Raw genomic sequence first — 26137 nt, 5'->3', positions numbered from 1 at the left:
CTCGCTGACTTCACTCCAGGCCATGCTGGCCGGCTCTGTTAACCTTTGAGGGTGCGAGAGCAACACTCGCTTGCAATTTTCCCCGCAGCCCCGCTAATGTTACTTGGCTAAACGTGGGTTTCGTGGCGGCCGGGTTCTAACCGAGCCCAGACGCTCACACAGCCGCTCGGCAGCGAGCAGCAGCTGCCTAGCCGGGGGTCGCAGAGGTGCCGGGGCGGGGGGCGGGGGGGAGGGCTGCCCCTAGGCCGCCACGACCCGGGAAGCCTTGGTGAGGGAGAGCCCTCCCGGCAGAGCCCGCCGCGGGCGGAGCAGGCCCCGCTCCCCTCGCAGGCCGCGGGGGCGGGCCGGTGGGGCGGGCGGCACCGTGGGGCCCGGCCTCCCGCCTTGAGGGGGCCGCCGAGCCCGGGCGGAGGCGGGTGCCCAGGGCGGGCTGCGGGAGCCGGCCCAGCCGCCGGCCGGCATGGGGGCCGGGGCGCTGGCCATAGGCGTGAGTAGGGGCTGGGCGGCCGGGCCGGGGAGCGGGGCGGCGCTGGCGGGCCAGCGGCTGCGGAGCGCGGTGGGGAGCGGGGGGCGGCTAGTTGCGGGTTGCCGCCGCCGGGGTCCCTCGCCGGGCGGCGGGAAGAGGCCGGCCCGGGCCCGCCGCCGCCTCCTCGTCCCGCGCGCTCTCCTGCTCCCTCTTGGCAGCGGCCGCTCCCTCGGGAGAGGGGAATGCTGACTGATAAAGGCGATTCCATGCTTTTTGGTTTTTTTTGTTTTCTTCCCATTTTTAAAAAAATGCCAGCGAGCAACTGCGCTGCATCGTTCCCAGTGTTTAGGTTGTTGGATGAGCTGAAAAAGTGTGTCCTTGTGGCATATAAATAGCCTTTTCCCAACTCCAGTCGCGTTGTCTGGGCGGCACGTTGCGGCGGTATCCTGCAGAGATGAAGTAGTTGCTTTTTCCAGTCTTGGCGATCAGTAATAGTTGCATTAATATTTGGAGAAATATTCCCTGTGTAAAATCAGGCCTTCCATGTGTAAGATGATATAACATTGAACTCTTTGTTTCGATGATTTCATTTTGATTTTGGTTAGATGTGTATTTTGGAGAACTACATGTAATGTTTTGTTCCGTGTTAGCGCATCCTCTCCAAATCCTGAAACAAGCTCAAAAATTTTCTCTGCTGTTCCTGTGGACATGGGAAATGTATCTTGGTTTTCTTGCAAATTTAAATTATTAATTTCCCCAAGTAAATCCAGCTCCATGACTCAGGTTTTCAAATGCTGAAATGGAAACAGGCTGGAAACCTTGTAACTGAGCAAGACTGTGAGGCTGATTTGAGGCCTTAATTGGAAAAGCTCTCTGAATATCCCAGCTGCTCAGAAACTGCTCAAAGGATTTTTGCGGTCTTCTGAATGTAACCCAGGCTACATGATTTTTGCCTTGGCATGTGTCTGCCTGGAGTGAAAAAAATCATATATTATTCATTTAACCCTGAATGGGAACATCTCTCTTTAAGTCAGTCAAATTTCAGTTCAAACACTGACGCATGTAAAAGATGTATGTCTTGCTAAAGTCTGTCTTAATGCACCAAGACCTAGGCTAGAGTCTGAGCACTTCTTTATGTTACTGTACAATGTTCTCTATGTGTAAGTTTTTTCCTACCTGTTTGTTAATAAAACACAGTAGGAATAAGTTCAGTTTTAAGCATCACACTAGCAGTGGACTTCTTACACAGATTGAACTCCATGGTAGCAGTGACCCCTGGTTCCTGCAGCGTGATGTCTGAAACATGAGGACATTCATCAACAGAAAAACTTAGGGGTTTTTTTGAGTGAGGTTTGCTGAGTTGTACCGTGTTGTCTGTATTAATCAAATAATGCTTAGGTGTGCATGGAGATCACAACTGTGGTAGGTGATGCTGCTGCTCTGCCTTGAGCTGTCTTTCCAAATGTGCAATACTGTGTGCTGATTTATATTTCTGCCTATTACTGATTCTATACATTAATCCTATATTACGTTATTCCCTTGGGTTTTATTGGCTATGCTCTTATGTTTTCTCTGTCACTGCAACTCAAAACTTGTGAGAATATTGTGCCTCCAGAAGAATCTATGAGATATACGCAATTAAGAGTTTATTGTGGAGTGGTTTATCCACCCCCCTTATTATGTCTGATGAATTACACAGTCCCTTTCTAACCTTAAAAGCTCAGTAATTAAATTTCGGACTTAGCATATACTAAACATAGCATAAAATCTTTCATAAGGATCCATCTCCCCTAACAGTGGCCAAAATTAATCCCTAGGGAACAGCATCTGGAAGAAGGGTGCAGTGAACCTTCCCCAAGGTACTCTCCCAGACTCTGACAGACATCCTGTTAGATGATGGTGTATTGGAAGTTTTTGTGTTCATGTATGTCCAGTGGCTTTTGTAACCTGTGTGAACTGCATGAGTTACAACAGCGGTCTCCTGCGATTCCGAATTACTGGTTACTCTAGTAACAAGCTTGCATACAAAAGTGTGTCTTTCTCCCTTATCTTAACTACAGACTACTTAAACTCTTCTCCTGTTTGTTACTCTTCTAGTTTTTTCTCTGTTCATTTTTATTTTCCTATTTCACAGAGATTTTCCTGTGGATTAAAAGGAAGTAAGACCAAAACCTTATTCTGGAGCCAGTTTTGATGGATGTGTTTATGTTGTGCCTATGTAACCTGCAGCAAATGGGACTAATGCACCCTGTTTCCTCTGTTCTTTTAAGCAAGGCAAATCGGCTGTGAAATTGAAGGAGGACATGAAAAAGATAGCCGCTCTTCCACTGAACAAGCAGAGGGACACGACCTGTCCAAAGGTGTTTGGTGTGAGTCTGCTGGAGCTCCAGCAGCAGGGACTGAGCAAAAATGGCATCCCAATAGTTGTGTGGAATATAGTCGAGTACCTCACCCAGCATGGTAAGCTTAATGGAGTCACTTCTGCTTTGTAGCACTCTCTGTGTAAGACTCTTCAAAGGGAGGGATCCATCTATTTTTGCATTACAGGGGCTAAATAAGGTTGTGGGACTAACCGCAGGCAAAGAATATTACTATGTGTAGTTTGCTGCTTATTTTTTTTTCTGCCTTGATGCTGAACTTTCTTTTTCATAGGATGCTTATAAAGGTAAACTATGGTGTTATGAGGCAGCAAACTCTTATAAACAAGCTGCTCAGTTTATAAATTAAATGTATTTCATTTGTGAAGGTTTATATCATTTTCTAGTTGCAAAACATTTGTCTTTATCACTTTCTGAGAGTAAGAAGATATAAGAATCCATATAGAGATAATCAAGTGTACACACACGCCCCCATCAGAAAACATTACTGAATAGGAATACATGTTCTTACAGCTTTTCAGATAAACTCCAGTTATTATTAATCCCCTCAAGGAAGTAGGTGTCCAATTCTTAGCTTCTCTTTGCATTCATTTTAATATGACTTTAGTTCCTGTTGTTGAAATCTAGAGCATCATTGGTGCACAGATGTATTCTGTGGCAGTTATTCAGCAATGGAAAACATTTTATGGAGGTAATTTCATCTTCTAAGAAGCTCCATCTGATTTTACCCTGAGGTTATTCTTTTAGCTAATCAGTAATGATAATCCAATTGCAGAGCCTTAGATTCTATGTCTGTATCTTGATAGACCCTTAGAAGCTGATAGATTCTTCTTGTAGGGGACTTCAACTTACCACATGTCTGCTGGAAATACTACACAGCAGAGAGGGAACAGTCTAGGAAGGCTCCTGGAGTGTGTGGAAGATGATAACTTCCTGACACGGCTGGTGAAGGAGCCGACTAGGGCAAGCGCCCCGCTGGACCCGTTGTTCGCAAACAGAGAAGGACTTGTGGGGAGCGTGATGGCTGGAGGCCGTCTTGGGCACAGCAATCATGAAATGATGCAGTTGTTGATTCTTGGAGAAGTAAGGAAGGGGGGGCCAGCAGAACCGCCACCTTGGGCTTCCGGAGGGCAGACTTGGGCCTGCTTAGGGGCCTGGTTGACAGAGTCCCTCGGGAGGCAGGCCTGAAGGGCAAAGGGGGCCAGGAAGGCTGGACATTCTTCAAGGAGGAGCTCCAAAAGACACAGGAGCAGGCCGTCCCCGTGTGCTGAAAGACAAGCCGGCGAGGGAGAAGACCGGTCTGGTGGAACAGAGAGCTTTGGCTGGAACTCAGGAAAAAAACCCAGAGAGTTTATGTCCTTTGGCAGAAGGGGCAGGCCACTCAGGAGGACTACAAGGATGTTGTGAGGTTATGCAGGAGGAAAAGTAGAAGGGCCAAAGCCCAGCTACAACTTAATCTGGCTACTGCTGTAAAAGACAATAAAAATGAATTCTATAAATACATGAGCAACAAAAGGAGGGCCAAGGAGAACCTCCATCCTTTATTGGGTGCAGGAGGAAACAGAGTGACAAAGGATGAGGAAAAGGCTGAGGTACTTAATGCCTTCTTTGCCTCAGCCTTTAAGAGTAAGACAGGTGTTCTCTGGGTACCCAGCCCCCTGAGCTGGAAGGCAGGGATGGGGAGCAGAAGGAAGCCCCCATAATCCAAGGGGAAACGGTTAGCAGCCTGCTAGAGCACTTGGACACCAACAAATCTATGGGGCTGGATGGGACCCTCCTTAGGGGACCGAGGGAGCTGGTGAACGTGCTCACCAAGACACTCAAGACACTTTCCATCATTTATCAGCAGTCCTGGCTAACTGGGGAGGTCCCAGTTGACTGGAGGTTAGCAAACATGTCACCCAGCTACAAGAAGGGCCGGAAGGAGGATTTGGGGAACTACAGGCCTGTCAGCCCGACCTCGGTGCCAAGGGAGGTTATGGAGCAGATCATAGTGAGTGCTATCACGCAGCACGTACAGGACAACCAGGCGATGAGGCCCAGTCAGCAAGGGGCCATGAACGGCAGGTCCTGCTTGACTAATGTGGCCTCCTTCTATGACAAGGTGACCCACTTAGGAGATGAGGGAAAGGCCATGGATGTTGTCTACCTAGACTTTAGTAAAGCCTTTGGCACCATTTCCCACAGCATTCCTCTGCAGCGACTGGCTGCTCGTGGCATGGACAGGCATACTCTTCACTGGGTAAAAAAATGGCTGGATGGCTGGGCCCAAAGAGCTGTGGTGGATGGAGTTAAATCCAGTTGGCGGCCTATCATAAGTGCTGCTCCCCAGGCTCAGTAGCGGGGCCAGTTCTGTTTAGTATCTTTATCAATGATCTGGGCGGTAGGATCGAGTGCACCCTCAGGAAGTTTGCAGGTGACACCAAGTTGGGTGGGAGAGTTGACGTGCTCGAGGGTAGGAAGGCTGTGCAGAGGGACCTGGACAGGCTGGATCGATGGGCTGAGCCCAGTTGTATGAGGTTCAACAAGGCTCAGTGTCGGGTCCCGCGCTTGGGTTGCAACAATGCCATGCAACGCTCCAGGCTTGGGGAAGGGTGGCTGGAAAGCTGCCCGGCGGAAAAGGGCCTGGGGGTGCCGGTTGACAGCCAGCTGAATATGAGCCAGCAGTGTGCCCAGGTGGCCAAGAAGGCCAACATTGCCCTGGCTTGTAGCAGAATGAGCATGGCCAGCAGGAGTAGTGGTCGAGCCCCTGTACTCGGCACTGGTGAGGCCGCACCTGGAATACCGCATTGAGTTTCGGGCCCCTCACTGTAAGAAGGACATTGAGGTGCTGGAGCATGTCCAGAGAAGGGCAATGAAGCCGGTGAAGGGTCTAGAGCACAAGTCTTCTGTGGGGCGGCTGAGGGAACTGTGGCTGTTTAACCTGGAGAAGAGGAGTCTGAGGGGAGACCTTCTCGCTCTCTACAACTACCTGAAAGGAGGTTGTAGCGAGGTGGGTGTCGGTCTCTTCTCCCAAGTAACAAGCGATAGGGCAAGAGGAGATGGCCTCAAGTTGCACCAGTGGAGGTTTAGGTTGGATATTAGGAAAAATTTCTTTACTGAAAGAGGGGTCAGACATTGGAACAGGCTGTCCAGGGATGTGGTTGAGTCACCGTCCCTGGAGGTATTTAAAACCTATGTAGATATGGTGCTTAGGGATGTGGTTTAGTGGTGGACTTGGCAGTGTTTGGTTAACAGTTGGACTTGATTTTAAGTGTCTTTTCCAACCTAAGCAATTCTGTTGTTCTATTCTATGCAAACATGGCTTGAAAGTCAGCTTGGATTAAGGTACAGTGCAAATTTACAACATGATCCTACCTTTACACAGCAGCATCTTGCTTGATCTACTTCAACTTGTCTTGGAGTAGTCTGCCAGAACACTGAAAGAGCAAGGATGGAAGTTTTTGCATTATTTAGGGTTTAATCAAAACCAGAACCTTACAAACACTCTTGACTGCAAGATGTGGGTTTTGCTCTGTGTTCCATAAAAAGATCTGAATCCCACATGACTGTGTCCCAGATATGAACTAAACAAGCCAAGTCCTCTACTTTACAGCAAGATTAGCTGCGCTTCTGAATGCCAAGGTGATTTTTCAGCCCTGATAAAGATACAATCCATTCTCTTTCTCAAAAGTGCAAGCAAGATCTCAAAGATGCCCTCTTACGTGGAAAGGTCTTGAAATGGATGTCCTGTGCTTGCCTAAGATTTTTGTGAATTAATGGTGAAGTTAACTGTGAAGACATTTTTAACAGAGGCCAGGTATGAATTCAAACTGTTTGGAGGCAGAGTGTTCTGTGAATCATCATTACTGTTTGCTCAGTATTGTCTTACAGTTCCTGTTCTGCAAAGGTGTTCTAGTAGACATTGTAGGGCTTTTTAAAGCCAGACCATTTCAGAGTCTCTCTTCTAGCTTGTGAGGAGCTGACTACCCATTTGAAAAAGCTGAGCTGACTGTTGGGCAGCTACGTCCTTGAACTAAGTTTGCATTAAGCTGCCTATTTTAAAGTTTATAGGTGAAGCCACATTTTCCTATGCTGAATTTAGTAGTATCTGATTACTGTTACCAGAATGTTCTAGCCTCTCTTTATTTCCATAATGACTGAGGAAGAGGAAAGGGAGTTTTATTTGTGTGAAGACTGTGTCCTTTGCTCGCTTAGTGCTGTAGAAATTAAAATTATTGAGATGTGGTGCTTTGTGCTGCCCCCAAGATGGCAGTATAGCATGCCACATAAGAATGTGTTTTGTTGTGAATACAGGAGTAGATCTCTAAGCAGTATCTTAAATTAGTCAAGTGAAATGCTTAAGTGCTTGTCCATATTTTTTCCCTTACTAGATCAGTCTGTCTTCTGGTCCAATAAAAGAGATTATTTCTCTACAGACTCTGCTGCATCAATATTGATTTCTTGGACTGGAAGCATTCTGTCAGACTGCTATTTCATGATGTCTACTCTGAACTGATGAAAACCATATATATTTTGATCCTTTCAGTGTTATGCTTCTGAAGAAGAATAAGTAGGCCTATAGACACAGTATTAGAGAAGGCAGAATTTTTGTGGGAAAAATGTTCAAGAGAAAAATTTATTTGAGTTCAGTTTTAGGCACTTTACTGAAAGTTTTGAATCTCAGCATATGCCTAGAAAGTGGTGTCTGATACAGTATGATTCATCTGGCTTCCTCCGTGGAAACCTCTTTCTTTCTGCATCTCCTTCACTGGGTGTGGGGTCTCAGGCCTGAAGTGATTAATATCTCTTCTTTTTCATTGTGAAATACTTTGGGCTTCATGCTGTCCAAAATACACATTGCTCACTGAGATTTTCTGCTATTGTAAAGTTGCGGCGCTCATTATGGAGTTACTGCTGCAATCAGCACATATTCAGATGTTTTTGCTTCGTGATGGTCACTGTAAGAATCTGTTACCCTAAAACGTGAAGCTGGAAGTGGTCACATACGTGAATTTGGCAGAATCCCGCTCAAGGTAATGGGCTACTTGTGAAAGTGAAGCAACAGAACTGGTTTGTAGAATCTGGATTCTTTTCTGTTGAAGTATACCAATACAAAAAGCGGCTGTCTTGATTGATTTCTGCATGGTTTGAGGTTACAGCAATGTCACTCAATTTTGTGGGTTCTCAGAGAGTATCCGAGGCCTCAAGATCTGGTTGTTAGTATTTGTTAATCATCCTAATCCAATTACCTGACTAGAGGGGGCTTCTGGTGGGAAACCAGTATTTTTTTTTTAACTGTGCTGTATTAATTGCCCTCCTTTGTATTACTACAAGTGTATTCACACTAGAATATCTATTTCATCATATCACTGGGATGTCTTAGTTCAGATCAATCTCATATGCAATATGTAATTACAGGTATGACACAGGAAGGCCTCTTCAGGGTAAACGGCAGCATGAAAATGGTAGAACAGCTGCGTCTGCAGTACGAGCGTGGAGAAGAGGTGGAACTTGTTAAAGATGGTGATGTGTACTCAGCAGCCAGCCTGTTGAAATTATTTTTGAGAGAGTTGCCAGATGGGATTATCACCTCTGCCTTACATCCCAGGTTCATTCAGCTTTACCAGGGTAAGTAAGAGGTAAAACCTCCATCCTTCAGTGTGCGTTCTTTCTAGATAATTGGCTGTGCAGTGACCATAACCGATACTCTCTGTTTCTTAGTTTACCTACCTTGTTCTGCATTTCCTTTGACTTTAGCTCTCACCTGCTCCCAGTATGCTCACAGATGTGCAATTCTGTTACAAGAGCCAGAAAATTGCTTCTTATGTGTTTGGTGAAGTCTGGACTATTTATGATTTTCTAGTCCAGTTATATCTGCTGAATATAAACTGAAATGGTCAGCTGGTTTCTTTGAGCAAGCTTGTTAGACAATAGCTGCAGTCTTTTTAGGACACAGATTTGCTTCTGTTTTGCTAGGGTGGTTTCTGGCAACTTCTTTCTAATGGACTGAAAAGTTATAACAACTTCATCTGCTAATCAAATTGAATATCTATTGGGCCCAAAGCATATGTTGTGTAAATTTCTACTTCTCACTAAATAGTATGACTGCCCATCAAAAAATGAGCCAGTTTGCAAGTAACAGCAGACTTTACCTTTTATTCACCGTCATAGCACACAACATAGACAACCTCTGTTTTTTCTTTCTTTCCTCCCACCACTGCCGCCTTCAAGTGGTGGATCAACCATAAGAAAGCACATCAATTCTGCTTTAGAAAGTTGAAGCTTGCACAACTGTCTGTCGAATGATTTCTCAATCTAATTCAACTGTATCAGACAGTCCGTGTTGTTCTGTGGAACGGGTGGTAGTTGGCCCTGTTCCTTGACCATGTGGATCAGTGGCAGTTCTTTTCTCTTGGTGCAGGAGATCGATGCCTCTTCTTGCTGTCTTCCTAAGAAGCTGCAAAGTGAGTGTGTAAATGTTACTAGGGAACTTCTCTTACAGTAAAGGAGGCAAATGCGATGCATGATGCAAAGGAGGAACATGCACCCTGACATGCATCTCTAGTGAAAGACAGTGCAAAGTTCTCACACTCTTGTCCTGAGGTCTCCCTTCTGCTTTTCTTGCGGTGGAGACAAGGTTTAGTCATTGCCTGGAGGAAGGTGAACATGACCCTGTCTTTTCTTTTTTTCCTGTTTGGGACTGTACAAACTGTTGAGGGCGCACTGGAGAAGAGCTCTGTACCTTCCTTTGAGTGCAGCCATTTTAGCTGTAATCAGATTGTGTGGGGGCTGTGTGAAATACTTTCTTCGCTTAGTAAAGCTGTCTGGGGCCCAAGGACAGGGTCCTGGAAGTGTTGTGTAGGAAGGTCATTTGTTTTAGAAAGTCCCTTTTTTCTGGTCATACCTGTGCTTTCTTTTGGGTCTTTTAGATTTCACCAGGTCTGACTCATGAGCTGTATTTAATTATGTTCTTTCTCATAAATCACCACTTAAGTGGAAATTTTGTTTAAGTCACACCTTCACTGTTCTACATCCATGTCCCTACAAAGATCATATCGGTGTATTGCACCAGGAACTACTGATGTACTTTATGAACAGTGCTCTTCGTGGAAAGTTTCATTCATTCCTGCTTCTGACAGGAAATGCAAAATCCCCCCCGTACTTTTCTATGGAAATGAGAGAGATATCCTTACTTTGCAGATTTACCCACCAAGCTTTCTTCTTTCAAAAGTTACTGGTGTAACTTATGAACCCAGTTCTGCTAAAGTCAGTCCAACTGTGACGTGTCTTCATAGCTAAGTGTTCCTGTATTGCACAATAAGCTCTAGTTATAGTCCCGTTATAATTTTGATAAGGAAAAAAAAGTCTTATTTGAAAAATACCAGATTGGCTGTTGTGGCAAGGGGAAGGCTTTTGTAAAGCTTTGAAGAAAGCTGAGGGTTTTTTCATGCCCTAGAAAATACAGCATAAATGAGTTTCTGTGAAAGGCACCGATGACTTTCATCGGGTTCAGATTAGCTTAAGTGCTAGATGGGCCTTTGTTTACAGTTAAATCATCAACCAGCTATGCAGGATTGGAGACGTTATCTACTCACTTATCAAAGTATGTACAAGGGTATTAATTGCAAAATGGTACCAAGAGGGTGCGTGCATGGGTGTTCTTTTTGTAAACTATGAACAAAGTAGGTCAAGCTGTTTCTGAGCCAACAGGTTATTAAAAAATAACTGAATCTGGAGACACTTCACTGCTTGTCTAGAGTGAAGGCAATTACAAGCTCTGTTACAACCTCTGTATTCTTTCCTGTTGAAGCTTTGCATGGGAAATGGAGTTTTTGTGATTATGTTAGAGTTCCTTTGGAATATTTTCAGGGATTGGTATCAGTGTTTTTCTAAGACAGCTGGGATCTTGGCCGGAGAATACCACACAATTGCTTTACTTCCTATAAAAATGGTTAGGGAGTGATTCCTCTAGTTAAAAATAGCTGGACTGAAAATTACAAATTTTACCTGTAGCTGTAACACTTTTTAATTCCAGGTACAATCTTTGTTACCAAACCAAAGAGTAAATTATCTGCCCTTTTATGAAGAAGAGAGAACTTGATCAATTGGTTGTTCAGGAAGTCTGCACAGCTGGTTTGGCATGCTGTCTGCAGCCTGTGCAATGTCATGTGAAACAGAGCTCTGCACGCTGCCCCCAAATCCTGACACATTGCTGTTTATATAAATATTCAGCATAACACCAAGACTGTTCAGTTCCAGAAAACATCACATAGCGTATCCTAAAGGCTGTTTGGTGTGTCCTGATGTTCTCTCTCTGCCCTTGGAAGAGGCAGTGGCAGTGGGAGGTGAGAAAGGCTCCCTCTGTAAGTTGGATTTTGATTGGAGATATACGTAGCAAGCGCAGGCCAGGGACACAATGATAGTTATACTTGTGCTGGCCGGTCTCCTCAGAGTGCCTGACAAATAAGAAGGCGGCTGCTCCTTGCAGGGAGTCCTGGGGTAAAAAATGTCCATCACAATCTCTTTTATGGCTGAGGCTTCACTGCGGAGCAGAGCTGTGCCAGTCCGTGCAAAACAGGCTGTGCTTACAGAGCGGTAAAAGTTTCTTTCAGAAACCTCAGCTGTAAGAACTCAGCAGCTCCCATACAGCAATCCCTGCCTGAGCTTGTTTATTCCTTCTGGCTCTTCATTCTTTATCTTTTATACCATGATATAAACGGACTTTTAAGATACTTGTATGTACTAGGAACTGTATGCACAGCTCTTTCTCCCTTTCACAGGTTGTTTGCTTTCAGCAAGGCAGGTTGCTGTTGTGCTTTTACTTTTTAGCATACAGAAAACTTCTCCCTGACATGAATTTCTTTGTTGTTCTTGCATTCCCTCCTCCAGCGGGGGTACAGTGAAATGTGGGCTTCTGTCTTCCTTTGGTACTTCCAATGAAGTTGAATGCTATTTGATCACTCTGGCTTCTTGACATTGCTCCATCCTATAGAATTTATATTTTTCAGTGGGCAGCAGCTAGATATGAATTCTGTCTTACATACCTCCCCCTGCTCATAGCCTGTGACGGCTGGCAAGGTTTTGCCTGGTGCCCATGAACAGCCCTGCTAGTTTCAGGGAGAGGGGTGGCAGGTGGTAGAAGGGAAGGATCAGCTCCCTTCTGGATCAACAGGTCAAGTTAGGGAACACTTAGTAGCCAGCAGCTATTTGAGTTACATGAACAAGCAGAACCAAAAATATAGGTTGTGTTTGGGGATTTTAGAGGTCAAATTTCAACCTTAACAGTGACTGTGAAAATTAATAAATGAGTGTGAAAATGAGTAGATGAGAGCTGACCCCTTAACCGCAGTAACTGCAGCAGTGCAGCAGATCAGCTTCACTAGTTGTCTGTGGTTCTCCAGGATCTTGTGGCATGGTTTTAACCTTTTCTTTTGGCTTTTATATCATTGTGGTGTTATCAGGACTAGTTCCAAACTACAGAAATAACTCCTGTTTTCCACATGCTATGATGTTTGTTATGCTCTTGGAACTCTTGGAACTGGATTTCTTACACAGACGATGACACCCAGCAGAGCTGCAAAAGAAGAGCTCTGCTCCCAATATGTTGGAATGAAGCATAAATACAGCTCTGCAAAGTGCCTTAATGATGCAAAGTGAGGGGTCTCAAGCTGGATTGGGATGACAACCTTCTTATGATGAGGACTTCCAGCATTTCTGCTACTGATGGCAACAAGGCATGATTTTTTCTTTTTCCTCTGAGGCAGGATCGTGTTTGAAGCAGATTGCTTCTTGGCAGAGAGAGACTGGAGTCCTACTTTCCATAGATTGTGGAGGTGGAAAGAAATGCTTTGATTCCTCCAACAGCCTGGTGGGTGCAGTGGTACTGCAATGTACAACCTGCTGCCTATGTGCTGAAGATTAACTTCTTAGGGCACACTGACAGCTATAGACAGATGCAAGCTTTTCTGTCTGCTCTCCAAGCTGGTAGTATGCAAGGCAGCTGAAAGCTATGCAGACGTGGTAGTATGACACTGAGCCCTGGACTCTCTTCCTTGTCTCACGGCAGAGATAATTAACTAGGGCATGGCACCATGCTGATATGGTTTCAGTGCTTTCAGGATGGAGTTGTTTGGGGTCAGACCATTTGAGACATGAGCAAAGCAGTTACTCACACCTGTCTGCAAGCATCCATACCTTTAGTGATGTTTAGGCAGCATGCTCTGCAGGAGGAAGGAGTAGTGTGAAGAGGGATGAAATGGGATATTAGATCATGTCTGTTGCATGTCAGAGAAACTCAATAGGTTCAGAAATAGGATGATCCGTTGGAAAATATGTCCCTCTTGTTGTGATCCGTGGGTGTATACTGAAATTAAATGAGACTGAAAACACCCTTGCAAATGTGTCTGTGCCTCCTCCACTGTTGAGGCTCCTGTTTCTAGTTAATTAACATTTTTACAGAGTTGTCTCCTTGACTTGTCCCTCAGTAATTAGCAACTCCCTGGCTCAGTTCTGAGGTGCCACACTGCTCATGCTGGCTTCCTTGGCCCTCTGCCTGTCACGCTGTGTTCTGTGCCCTCTGCCTGCTAAGCCTAGTCATGGACTGAGGCTGCCGGTTTTGTTCCCTGCCTCAGCCCAGAAACCACCATCTCATCCCTGGTTTCAAGCTCTTCCTGGCTGCTCGTCTAGCTAGGCTTTTCTCGCAGACCTCTGCTGGGGTGCCATCTGCTTCACATGGCTTCTGGGAGGCTCCCAAAATAAAAGAGCAAATGCCTTTGATTCTGCCTTGAAAGTACCTTCCCCCAGCCTTCATTCTTCCTTTACTCCTTTCTCCTTCCCTCTGCTGTATTGGGCAAAATTTTCAAAAGACTTTCATGTACTGTGCTTGAAAATCATGAGTGTGTTGGTAGCTGGGCATATCTGGAAATATGGTTTAAATGTAGGTTCTGGAATTGCCTTTGAAAATCTGGGACTCTGCTTTGCCCATTATTGACGAGCTCGTTCATCTCATCTCAGGATGCTGCGGAGACTGGAGCGTATGCTTAGCTTCATGCCACCCTCTTTAATCTGACTGTACTTCGTAGTCTTGACTTCCACGGCACAGCTTGTACCTCACAAAATGAGGCATGTGCATAAGCTTAGGGCTTTGGTACGCTTGATGCTTGTCTGCATGGTAGCATAAACAGCTCAGGTGCTCTAATATTTCTCTGATGGTCAGTACCAGCTGAGTAAACCTTAGTGATTGACTTTGAAGCAAATAGAAAAATTGGCTAGCAGGTGGACAAAAGGAGGAGGAATGCTCCAAGCAAGTGGTTGTCATGACTAAAGACAGCAGCAGGAGAATTATGAAATTAGTTTTGATTTTTGGATTGTATTAGGAGAAAGGCTTTAGTTCCTTCCCTTGCTTTTTCACTGGAAAAGGAGGAGAGAGAGGAAAGCCATATTTTCTTTCTCCCATTTCACAAGGACAAGGAATTTCGTGGCCCAGTAAATGGGTTTTGCTGCTTCATGTTGTTCAGTGTCTCCGTGTCCTTCAATTAGGGTAATTTCTCAAGATCTTGTGATCTGATATCTGTCTCTGTTCTTGAAAGTACAGAAATGAACAAAGGTTTGGCTGTGCCCAGCGATAAGCATCTCTGATGTTGATTCTTACCACATAATAAATCGTGGTTAATGAACAGGGACATCCTACCCACCAAATACAACTGATACCACAAGGCCAATAGCCTTGTTTGTTGTCGGTGTGCAAACCTGTGTTCAGAATGTTTTGTGGAGGTTATTAGCATCTTTCTAGTTTGGAAGAGGTAGAAAATTCTTCAGTAAATGGAAAAGTACTTGTCAATCTAATGCCCGGGTGAGAGGCTCAAAGAGGCAATTAGTTCTCAAGGGCATTCACTCATTAGGTGGTGGGGTGATGGTGGTGGAAGAGGTGTGGTTTTTTCTGGGAGATGGCTTTGGCTTTCCTTATCATAACTGCAAGCAATTTATAGTAGAAAATACTCTGTGCTAGTTTTTTTGTTATCTAAAGAGAAGTGTGTTAGGAGGTGGATTTTAATGTTCTGGCTATGTGGAAATCAGTTGTGTTTTGTTTTTCTTTAAGCTTCATGAGAAGATAATTAGTAATCAAGTCAGAGACTGTCCAGTCCACTTTGATCAGTGCAAATAGAATTAAATTCCTTATTGTTATTCCATTTAACACAGTCTTCAGAAGCACCCTGAAATTTTGCTGCAGAAATAAAAATGATAAATCAGATTTCTTAGTGTCACCAAGCTGATTCATAGTAGTGAAGTCACATTGTTTTTATTCTGTATAGCTCTTCAAAATTTTGAAGGAAATAATTGAGATAAATAAATAAGATTTTTGCTCATCTGCTTCATGCACATTTGATATTTGACCTTTTGAAGGAGCTAATTTCTTAGAAGAAATTCTTCTTTCTTAGAAGAAAAGGATATAATTAATCAGTTGGTTGAAATGTTTTGTCCTGTAATTTGACTGGCATTGCAAACCCAAGATTTTGGTGAGTACTTTTGGAAAGTGCTTTTTGGGTGGAGGAGGGGAGCAAAGAATTTTGTGGGTTTTGAGCTAAATTCCAGAAGCAGAACACAGTAGAAGCTGTGTGAGAGGCCAAGCTTGAGTTCATAGCCTGGGTTGGTATAAACACAGTATCTGTGAAGTTCATGCAATTCTTGCTTAAAAAACCCACCACCACCAAGAACATGTATGAAAGAAAATTTACCTTAGTCATACTTTGATATTACTCAGTATGGGAACTTTTGTCTATACTTAAATTCTAGAAGACTGCATGGTATAACAAGGCTACTCTCTAGCCTACTCTCTCTAAGGCGGCCAAATTTTGGCTTGTTATGCAGTGTAACGCTGCTGTGGACAGCCTGTTTTCCTTATGCAGCGCCGCTCTCCTAAGACTCATACAGAGTTGTCACTCTGATACGAGATTGAGCTTTTCAAAAAATGTACCCACAGAAAACACTGTAGTACTGTTATTCTAACAACACCTGCGTTTCAGGAGCCTGTTTGTTTTACTGTTCTTGCTTTCTTCTTTTTGAAGGTTTTCACGAGAGGGGGAACTAAAACAGAGTATGAGATGGGGTTTGGGAGCAGAGATAACATCCAGAAGAAGCATGGGAGCAGGAAATCTGGTAGAGCTGGAGTCAAAGCAGATACAGCTGTGTACTGGGTGGGAATAAACATGCTCCAATGCTGTTAGCTGTGACCACTGCTGATTCTGCTCAGGAAAACAGTTACAACGTAAAGGTGAACATGAAACGGTGCCAGTGATAGCCAAGGTGAGCCTCAGGAGAGCAGTGCAGGTTCCCTGAGGAAAATTGAGCGTTTGGAGGATTCTGTGCTTCTGAACAGAAATAAGATTAAATTTTAGATCCCACTGCTTGCTCACCATTGGAAGTAAATTGGCAGCAATGCAGGAAACCATATACATATGTTTTTTCTTCTGTTGTTTTTCCTAGACACTAGAAACGACATGCAGAAGGAAAGTAACTTGAAAGAACTCCTTAAAGAACTGCCTGATGCTCATTACTGCCTGCTGAAGTATCTGTGCCAGTTCCTGATAAAGGTTGCTGAACATCATGTAGAGAACAGGATGAACCTTTGCAATCTTGCCACAGTGTTTGGACCAAACTGCTTTCAGTAAGTTGGGGCGCTCATTTTTCCACATATATTGACAGAGAGTGACATCTGGAGCAGATGGCCAGAAATGTAGCTCAGAACCCTAATTTGTCAGGGTGATCAAACAGAGGCAATGACTGGGGCTTTATGATATATTTTAGTGCTAAAACTAGTGTTTGAGCTGAATCAGAGTTGAGTTGCTCACCCATCTCCTCTTGCTATTTTGCTGAACGGTTGGTCAGTTTTCTATTGCTGCATTGACAACAGAGCAGGAGTATATCAATGAAAGGCCTTCAGACTGTAGAAGTGCAATGAGGCTTGTGCTCATACAGCTTTCTTCCTTTGCCATCAGGTAATATAAATGCTTTTCTGCAGATGGATTTGAGAAGGGATACGTGGGGAGAAGGACTCCTATGCAGCACCCGGGTGCTGTATAATTTCTGGAGATGGATATGGCATGCTCTCTGCAAATTTGGCCTTGTGATCTGGTGTCTGTCTTCAAGTTGCTGATGATTCTGGGCTCTTTATCCTTCTAGCATATTCAGAAACTGGTCTGGAGGTTATGGAGTGGAAGCCAGCGGAAGCCTCTTCAGACTTCTTACTGAACTCCCTAGTTTTACTAGTTTCTTTCACTGGGCGCAGTTCCTTGGCACTTGTGGTGAAGACAATACGTTGTACATGCTGGTGGAGCTTGCAGCGGTAGCAAGAAGAGTTATTTCCAGGTGCAAGAACACACCTGAGTGAGAATGTTTCTGTTGAGTCACTGCTGTGATGCAGTGCACCATTAGCATCTTCACTCTGGTCTTGTCTGTAATACACCCACTGGCTGGCATCCAAGATCTAAGACATGGGAGACATGTAGGGAGTTTAGTTCAGTCATTGGTCTTGAAAGATGCATGAGATCAGCGAAAAGAAACAAGTGGGTTCCTTATAGCAAATGTCAGATTTGTACTGATCCTTTTAAAATTTCACTCTGGAATAATACTGAGTTGCCTAATGAGTCTTAGATTAGATTAATTGCCTAATGAGACTGTCTCCCTAGGCTTCCTCTGTAGCCAGTGGAAAGAAGTAGACCACTTTAAAGAGAGAAAACAGAAATTAGGTTCCTTGTAATGTATTGAGCCAGTTCCACATACCTAGGCTAGATGCTGCCTACTCCCTTTTTAAAGAAGCATATCTTTTTTCCATTGGTTAGGGGAAGAACACGCAGAGGTGAGACATTTAAACCAAAGCTTGTCCTTGTGACTACACCACTGCCTCGTCTTAAGGTGTTGCTCGTGGATGATGAAGGTGAATATGTCAGGATTAAAGCATTCACTGTGTTAATACAAAAAGATAAAGCATATTTTGAAAATAATTGTCTTCCTCTCCAAAAGAAAGAAAACTCAAGACAGCAGTATGTGTGGGAATGCATGGATATGAGAGTTAGTGGAAGCAAAATACTGTAAACTTCTGACAAGGAAAAGCAAAAGAATTTTTGAAGATTACATTTGTATAGGCAGTTTGGGAATTTCTGTCTAAATGTATTAGTGGAGTTAAGAACAAACAAAATAAATTAGAAGAATCTGAGTCCAATGGCTAAATCTCTATGACTCAAACTCCCAAGTGGTTATTAGAATAATTTTTAGTTTACTCATCACTTTGTTCAGGAAAGTTTAAAAATTAGCTCTGAATACTATTGGTGTAGAATGCAAAAAGTTGCAGTTTGAAATTGCAGTTGGCATTCCTAAGATTAAACCAAACCGTACTTAAAAGCTGCATAGTTGTTTCTTCAACTGATCTGTGCTCCTAAGATGACAAAGAAGAGACTTAATAGTTTTTGTAACGTATAGGGCCTGTGTGTAAGAGGGGCAGAATCACATCATTCCATTGCAGAAGGCTGAGAAAGGCAGGGTTCACTGGAGATGAAAACACAAGGGCTCTTGTGGCTGTAGATGAACAGAGCCAGCCCTGCAGTTGTGACACACATTGAAATAAATGCCCATGTAGGAAAAGCAGCAATGAAAGCAAGGTTTTATACTTGACAAATTGATAATGTGTTTTTTAGAGGACTGAAATATGTCAGAATTATGGATGTAGATTTTTATTTAAACTAAGTTTCACCATCTAGTTATTCAGCTATGTGTTTCATCAGATCTTGATCTTTTCAAGGTAGTTCAGGATTGTGGTCCGGACACAAAGATTGTGAGCAACAGATCAAACACGTGTTAATGGATGCAGTCTTAAATTGCTGGAACTGTGACCATCTGTATCAACAAAGATTTGATAGGAGGAGGAAAAACCTTGCAGCACTGAACTTTAGGCATTGGACTTAGCCAGCTGGTTGGCCAAGCAGCCAGAGATCCTCAGAATGCAATTCAGAGCTCTGGAGTAAGGCTGTGTCTGAAGCCTGCTTGGCAAGGGCTGTGTTACTACTGGCTACAGGCAGCCCCTAGAGAGACTCGCTGCAGAAATTAAATACCAGCAGGTGGTTGAAGCGAATGCTTCTCGCTTTGCATCGTTTGTTCAGAGCAGTGTATGGGGTGTTTCTCTGGAACAAGGAAAGAAGGCTTAGCATCCAGCTTGTCAGCAATTACACTGCTGAAGCAGGAAGATCTGAGATTTTTCCGTCAGAAGTTCACACTCATGTCTAAAATCAGCATTGGAGTCTGTGTAGTTAATGCACGGTGTCAGAGAAGATAAAGCCCACCTGCTGATAGTGAAGGATTGCTTTCTGCAAGGTATTTTTAGTGACGTTTGAGCTATTTAAACATAGTGTCTCCTACTTCATAACTGAAGCTGTTTAACAATTGAATAACTCTCATGGTCGGGCCACTTTCCAGACATTTAGACTTCATTTTAATTCTCTTAATCTCATTCTATGTCATGTTCTCAGTAATTTATCTTATCTCCTAAACTTTCAACCCTTATTACTTTTATCTTAGCCACTACTTCCCCTGCTTCCTTACTTGCTGTTTGACAAACCGTACTGGTGCTTTTCTAATTAAAGGTTATCTTGTGCTTTCTGTATTTCCAATTAATAAGAGGGTAGAAAACGGCTGTTTGCATTCCTTATAATGAACTGTGATATGAGATATAGAAAAATGTAAAGGGCAAGTTCAGACAGCTCAGAAAAGGAAAATATGATGGTTGGAGATTAGTGCACTGTTTTCTTCCAACTTGGATTGTTCAGATTTATTGTGATGGAAGACAAAGGTCAAGTGTACAGAGGAATACAGCCCTTGAAGAACAAGGAGCACAAAGGTATAGGAACATAAATAGTTGTCATCTTATCTAGACAGACTGGAGGTCTGGGCAATCACCACCCGTATGAAGTTTAACAAAAGCAAGTGCTGGATTTTGTACCTGGGGCACGGCAACCCTGGATGTACACACAGACTGGGGAACGAGAGGCTAGAGAGCAGCTCTGCAGAGAGGGACCTGGGGATTCTGGTTGTGGCAAGTTGAACATGAGCCAACAGCGTGTCCTGGCAGCCAAGAGGGCCAACCATGTCCTGGGGTGCATCAAGCACTGTATTGTGCCTGTTGAGGGAGGGGATTGTCCCACTCTGCTCTACACTGGTGCGGCCTCACCTCGAGTGCTGTGTGCAGTTTTGGCACCACAGTACATTAAGGATATAAAGCTACTAGAGAGCGTCCAGAGAAGGGCCATAAAGTTGGTGAAGTGTTTAGAGGGGAAACCATATGAGGAACAGCTAAAGTCACTTGGTTTGTTCAGTCTGGAGAAGAGGAGGCTGAGAGGAGACCTCATCGCGGTCTACAGCTTCCTCACAAGGGGACAGGAGGGGCAGGCGCTGATCTTTTCTCTCTGGTGACCAATGATAGGACCCAAGGGAATGGCAGGAAGATGTGCCTGCAGAGGTTTAGGTTGGATATTGGGAAAAAGTTCTTCACCCAGAGGGTGGTGGAGCACTGGAACGGGCTCCCCAGGGAGGCAGTCACGGCGCCAAGCCTGATGCTATTAAAGAAGCACTTGGACAGTGTCCTCAGACACATGGTGTGAACTTCGGTGTTGTCCTGTGCAGGGACAGGAGTTGGAGTTGATGATCCTTGCAGGTCCCTTCTAACTCAGGACATTCTATGATTCTTTTCTGTCACTGGGCTAATTTGTGTGGAGTGTTAACACTTGCAGCATGGTAACTCTTGGAGGAAGCTATTGTCTGTTGACCTGAATTTCAGCTCCTGTAGAGCCATAGCCTTAGTTATGGCCTGCTGTGTGTCTCCGCTCAGCTCTCACAGCTCGTGCTGAAGAGGAAGGAGAGGACCAGCTGGGTTTTGTCTCTTCCTCTCTGCTCTCTTGGAGCTGGGTGTCAGAGGGGCTGCTGCATTCAACCTGTCCTTTGGTTGGGATGGTAAAAGATTTGAGGTCTGCCAGTCACAGTGTGAGCAGAGGATCCATTTGCACCCTTTTTCACAGCTCACTCTCAAAGAATGATCTGTGTGTGTGGTCTCCATCATTCAAGTCCTCGCTAATCTGACCGTGTTTCATTCCAACAGAGATTAATTATGTTGTGAGGGATTGCTCCATCCCCCCAAAAGCGGATGGGAAATGCAGGTACCCAGTTAAAATGCTAGAGATAGATGCAGTTATTTCTGTATGATGACTACATAACAGAAGTTACCTGAAGGGTTGTACAAGAAAGTGTTAGGTATGGAGAAAAGGTAGATCATCTTTAGGTATGGAGAAAATGTAGATCGTCTGTAGGGTAGCTGTAGGTACTTCAGAGATTCAAAAAGATTTCCAGTGTATTGCTGAATTTGTAAGAATTAAGATCTGATCTAAAGTTCTGCATGAATGTCTTGCCTTGGTTTCTAGCAGCCTTGAGCCCACACAGATGGGGTGTAAGAAGCTGAAGTGAAAGCAGAGGGTCTGAACTAGAACTCATCAGTGAGTAATATTGGCCTTTGAAACATTATGTGGAGGGACTATGTTTTCAGATAGTGCAGTCCCAATCCTGCATCAGTCTTAAAAACAAATGTGAGTCCAGGATTGGGGTCAAAGTGAGTACTGAAAATTGTTGTTCTAACATTCATGATTGCAAATTGGAGCATATGACATAACCTTTCCTTCAGGGTTTGTATGGATTTTAAATGCTACATTTGCCAGCAGGGTAAAGGAATTGTGTTTCGTAGGAATTCAGTATGCTACACACTATGATGCCAATTTAAAGCATCGAGCATAATACAAGAGGGCCATCAATATTCTCATCTGTAATCATACTAAATACTCATGAGTGCTCGCCTCCTCTTTGGGAAGTGCATAAGGGACTCTATTGCCAAGCCTTTCTGTGATATATTTTTATGGTTTTTCTCTCCTGTTTCTTTTCTGTTGTGTACTCAACTTTGTCATTTGGTGTCCATTGAATTGTCTGTATGTAAAATAAAAGGGAGATTGCTAAAGATGCATTGCTCTCTTCATAAGTGGAGGGTTGTTCTGGCCAAATTCCATCTCAAGTTTTCCATTCTCCTAGTGAACACCCACCCCTTAAAGTTTCAGTTGAGAAAGTTTCTCTTTTATGATCAGTGGCAGGTGTTATGATATTTCCCATTTCATCCCTTGAACAAAATAGTGATTATTTCAATAGGAAATTCTCTGTAGTTTGGTTTAGGGATTTTTCTTCTGTTTGTGCTGTGTTTTTTTGGTTGAAAAGCTCCATGAAAATAAGTTACTGCTCTGGGTTGAAAATGTTCTTTCTTTTGATCTCGATGGAGGACTGGCAATAAAGCATACACACAGAATTTAAGTGGAGGAGCAATTTCACAGGAAAAGCTACAATCACAGAATCATAGAGTATGCTGAGTTGGAAGAGGCCCATGAGGATCGAGTCCAACTCCCGTCTCTACACAGGGCAACCTAAAAGATAAACCACATATCTAAGAATGTTGTCCAAATGCTTACTGCACACCGACAGGCTTGGGACCACGACCGCTTCCTGGGGACCTTGTTCCAGTGCTCGGCCACCCTCTTAGTAAAGAACTTTTTTCTAATATGTGCAAAACAAAATGCTGTTTGAGCTCAGCAATACAGCTCAAATACAATCACAAGGAGCATTTTTGAAGAGCCTCTGTTTTGATATGTTTGGAGATGGGAGTGAAGTGCTTTGTGAATAGGTGATAGACTGTGTATTGCCCTTCGTCCCCCTTTGTGTAGATCACACTTTCAAAGATGCCTACTGTTGCTGCAGTTTCCTGATGAGAAATGGAGCTTCTGCTGGAGCAAAAGATTTTGCATGTAAATGAAGCCAGACAGTAAAGTCTTTGTGGCGGCATCACTCTAACTTTCCGTTACCTGCATTACCTAGCTTTGCGTTACCTGCATTCCCTGCATTTTGCATTATGCATCTACTGCAAATGGTGTAGACAGAGATGGAATTACTGAGTTGACTTAGGCTCCTAAATGTGATGTTACAGAAAATAATCTGGGACATATTTTAAAAGGTAGGCAGTTAGATGCCTTGGTGGATTCTCCAGTGCCTCAGAAGCTAAGACACTTCTGTAAAATTTCAGTGGTGACATATGTCCTTGCATTTGCTCCAAACGGGTGAGATGTAAGTCTGTAAATGATGCAGAGCATGTAAATGACTCACACACACTGAGATGAACACCTGCCTCAAGTCAGCGCTGCTGCATCTTTAGCTACCTGTTGGCCTCTGATCTTGCAGCAGAATCTGCAGACACAAAATGTGCCTGTTTTCAGCTGCACCAGTTTGTGGTCCAGTGTGTTAAGACAAATCACTTTCAGCAGCTGAGTTCTGGCCATCAGGTCACATCTGTTAAAGACACCATAATGTCTGTCTAGAGGGACAGAGCAGACTGCCTGAAGTTGTAACCTCTTAAGGTTACTGCAGCTCTGCTCTCAAAACCTTCAGTTGTGCTTGTTGAGGGGCTCATGGGTATCTGAGGCACTAATGAAAATGTTTTGCCAGTACTGGAGAAACAAAAAACCCATGTAGTGTTCCCTGTCCTTTGAGTCCCTTAATTTTTTGCAGGATCCCCTAGGAGAATGGTACGGTGACTTTGTGGTTCTCCTCTACAAAAGGTACTGAACAAACAGCAAAAGCAGCAGTCAGAGAAGACAGATCATATAGCCCTCAGTGGTTTGTAAATTAGGATTACAGTGCTGTCATTCCATGCAGGCTACTTCTGCAATGGCACTTAAGGAAATGGTAATGTGCGTTCTTCATCGCAGACAGGGTGGGGTCGAACAGAGTCAGGAATTCAGAATCAGACACGCCATTTCACATGGAAATCTCTGGTTCTCAGTTGTGACGGGAAGCTGTTAGCAGTTATTGCCTGGTGTAATCAATTCAGTGATCTCAGTCCAGCTCATTACAGGCAGATGACTACGTCAGAAGTCCTCCTGGCCCTCATTTCCATTTGCAGCAAGTTTCTCAGGTGTGGTGGATGGTGACAGAGCCTTGTAGTGATGCCTGTGTCCTTCCGGATGCAGTCATGTTTGGATGTATTACTGCACCACTCACAGTAGAGTCTGGAGATTCACTGTCTCCTAATCCCACTCTGCAGTTACCTGTTACAGCTTGTTTACAGGGATCCTGAGGTAAATTCACTTAACTAATGCATAAAATGTAAGTAATTCATTCAGAGTTAGTCTGACCTCAGGTCACTTCAGTTCTGAGTAAGAGTTGTGACACAGGGCTTTGATGTGGTTTAACCCGTTTGAAATCAGCTTTCTTGAGCATCCCCGTGGAAGCAGAGACCTCTTGGCTTAAATTGGTCTGGAGGAACCAAAAGCACAAGTGAGCACTGGATTGCATGGACATGAGTGGCATGGAGCTGCGGTGGGTGGGCCAGGCATGCTGGTAGGACATTGTGCAGAAGTGTGAAAAATTGCTGGGTGTCATATTTTGAAATGAAGGTCTAACAACTTGATCCTATTCCCAAGCAATGTTTTAACTTTGAGAACTACTGGTTTTTTCTGCTTTAAAGTGGCTTCACCAATAATTTCAACCTTTAACATCATGTAAAACTTGGGGTACTAGTGCACCTTTGCCCTCGGCCTTGCTTGCCTGAGTCAGGTGCTGTTAATGGTGGTGCCTCGTTTAGACAAAGCACATTTTTTCCAAGTACTTAATGTGGAGCTGCTGTGCTTTGTGCAGAGATCACTCTGAGCATCTCTCCGGGAAGGGCAGGGTGTCCGAGGAATCTAAAGCTTCTGTCACTGCCTATGCTGTGTGTCTGTTCGTGACTTTGCAAGCTACTGTGAGAAGTCAGAGTTTTCCAGCTCAAATCTCTAAGATAGAACTGAACCCATCAATATTTTTTTCTTCTAGAAATGACCACAGAAATTGCAGGTTTATGCCTCCCTTCTAGAAAATGTATTTCTGGTAGTGAAACTGATGTTCTGCTGCTGTTTCTAGTGCTGGTACTGAAGTAGTTCGTACATACATGGCTATAAGGGGATCAAGTCCTGCCATTGAGGATTTTGTAACTGGAGTAAGATGTGCATCTAACTCTAAAAGGAACAGTTATAGTGCCTAATTAACATGCAAATTAGACATAAAGGAACCATGACTATGAACACAGTTTTACTGTAATGTTTTAACAACATCTTAACAAAAAGAATATGAGAAATTTCCAAGGAGTAGGGTGTGGATCATGAACATGGTACTGTTAGAGAATACTTTGTCATAGGACTGAGTTTTTCTAGTGAGTTGAAGTGAAATTCATAGATATTACAACTTTTCAGACCAAGGAAAGCTGAAGTAAGATACTCTCTTTCTGCACCATTTTCAGAAAAGTCCAGTCAGACTGGTGGATCATGCAGTGCAGCAACAGATGGATTTTAAGTTGTATAAATATGCAGGGTGGTGCGTATTCATAATCTAAACTTCTTATATATGCTGAGCTGAAGCTTTATTGCAAGAAAAAGGTAACCATGGATAGCTCAAAAAGTATACTAGTCCTTGCCATGATGGAGGTCTAATAATAGCAATTAAAGGAAAAAATAAATGAACTTTGTAAAATATGCCTGTTTAAGTGGCAGAGAGAATGGATAAAGTATGTTACACTGCTATTAAAATGAAACAATTCACACTGCCCTCTGCTTGGTTACGTTCAGAGAAGGGTGATAAAAAAGGCTAAAGCCATGAGGTTTTGCTTTGTGTTCGACGTGCATGCAGGCAAAGTGTTCTGCATGAGCGTCTCACCATACACATGCAGAATTGTTCAGAATAAGATGTTGGACTTTTCTTAGATTTGATTTAATAAAGATTTACTTCAAAGTAATGTGGGGAAGGGAGGGCAAGAAGGCCGTTGAATTGTGCAGCCAATAAATAATGTTTGTGTGCTTTGTGGAAACTCTAGGGTGAGCTGTTTTTCAGCCAGGAAGGATTTTTTGATATTAGCTGTTACCACTAGGGAGTTGTTGGCTGTAGTGCCCAGCAAATGTGGCTTAAGTCAAGGTTCTGCTCTAAAACTCACTGAAGCTGTCTGGAGTCTTTATTTTGACTTGAACTCACTCTAGTACATTTACAGTCCATTTCCTAGGAATGAGGTTCATTGGGGTGCCAGGCTTGTTTAAGTGGTATCCTGTTTTGGAGAAACACATCAGGAAGGTAACAGTCAGGATTTGCCGGAATTATCAAGCAAGCTCTGGGCCGTGCCAACTCGTTTAGCCAACAATATTTAGCATGGGAAGAGGGTTTTCCT

The 26137-nt window shown here is 43.7% G+C and overlaps 1 protein-coding gene across 9 annotated transcripts in view; it reads left to right on the top strand.

Annotated features, from left to right (window-relative positions):
- The first annotated feature begins 366 nt into the window (after positions 1–366).
- Positions 367–26137, top strand: part of FAM13A (family with sequence similarity 13 member A) — a 137661-nt gene continuing 111890 nt past the window's right edge. For 3 of the 9 annotated variants that reach the window (XM_064449933.1, XM_064449938.1, XM_064449932.1), the window contains exons 1-4: positions 372–487; positions 2737–2926; positions 8245–8454; positions 16309–16489. In XM_064449933.1, the coding sequence (XP_064306003.1) occupies positions 461–487; positions 2737–2926; positions 8245–8454; positions 16309–16489 (608 nt within the window). In that variant the 5' untranslated portion in view covers positions 372–460. Of the gene's footprint in view, positions 488–2736; positions 2927–8244; positions 8455–16308; positions 16490–26137 lie in introns of those variants that run through there. The other 6 variants (XM_064449937.1, XM_064449935.1, XM_064449934.1 and 3 more) reach the window with 6 other exon arrangements.

The sequence above is a fragment of the Phalacrocorax carbo genome, chromosome 4, assembly GCF_963921805.1.
Source record: "Phalacrocorax carbo chromosome 4, bPhaCar2.1, whole genome shotgun sequence".
Classification (NCBI taxonomy): Eukaryota; Metazoa; Chordata; class Aves; order Suliformes; family Phalacrocoracidae; genus Phalacrocorax; species Phalacrocorax carbo.
Note: the sequence above shows the minus strand (reverse complement) of the source record. Positions and strands in the feature narration are given on the sequence as shown.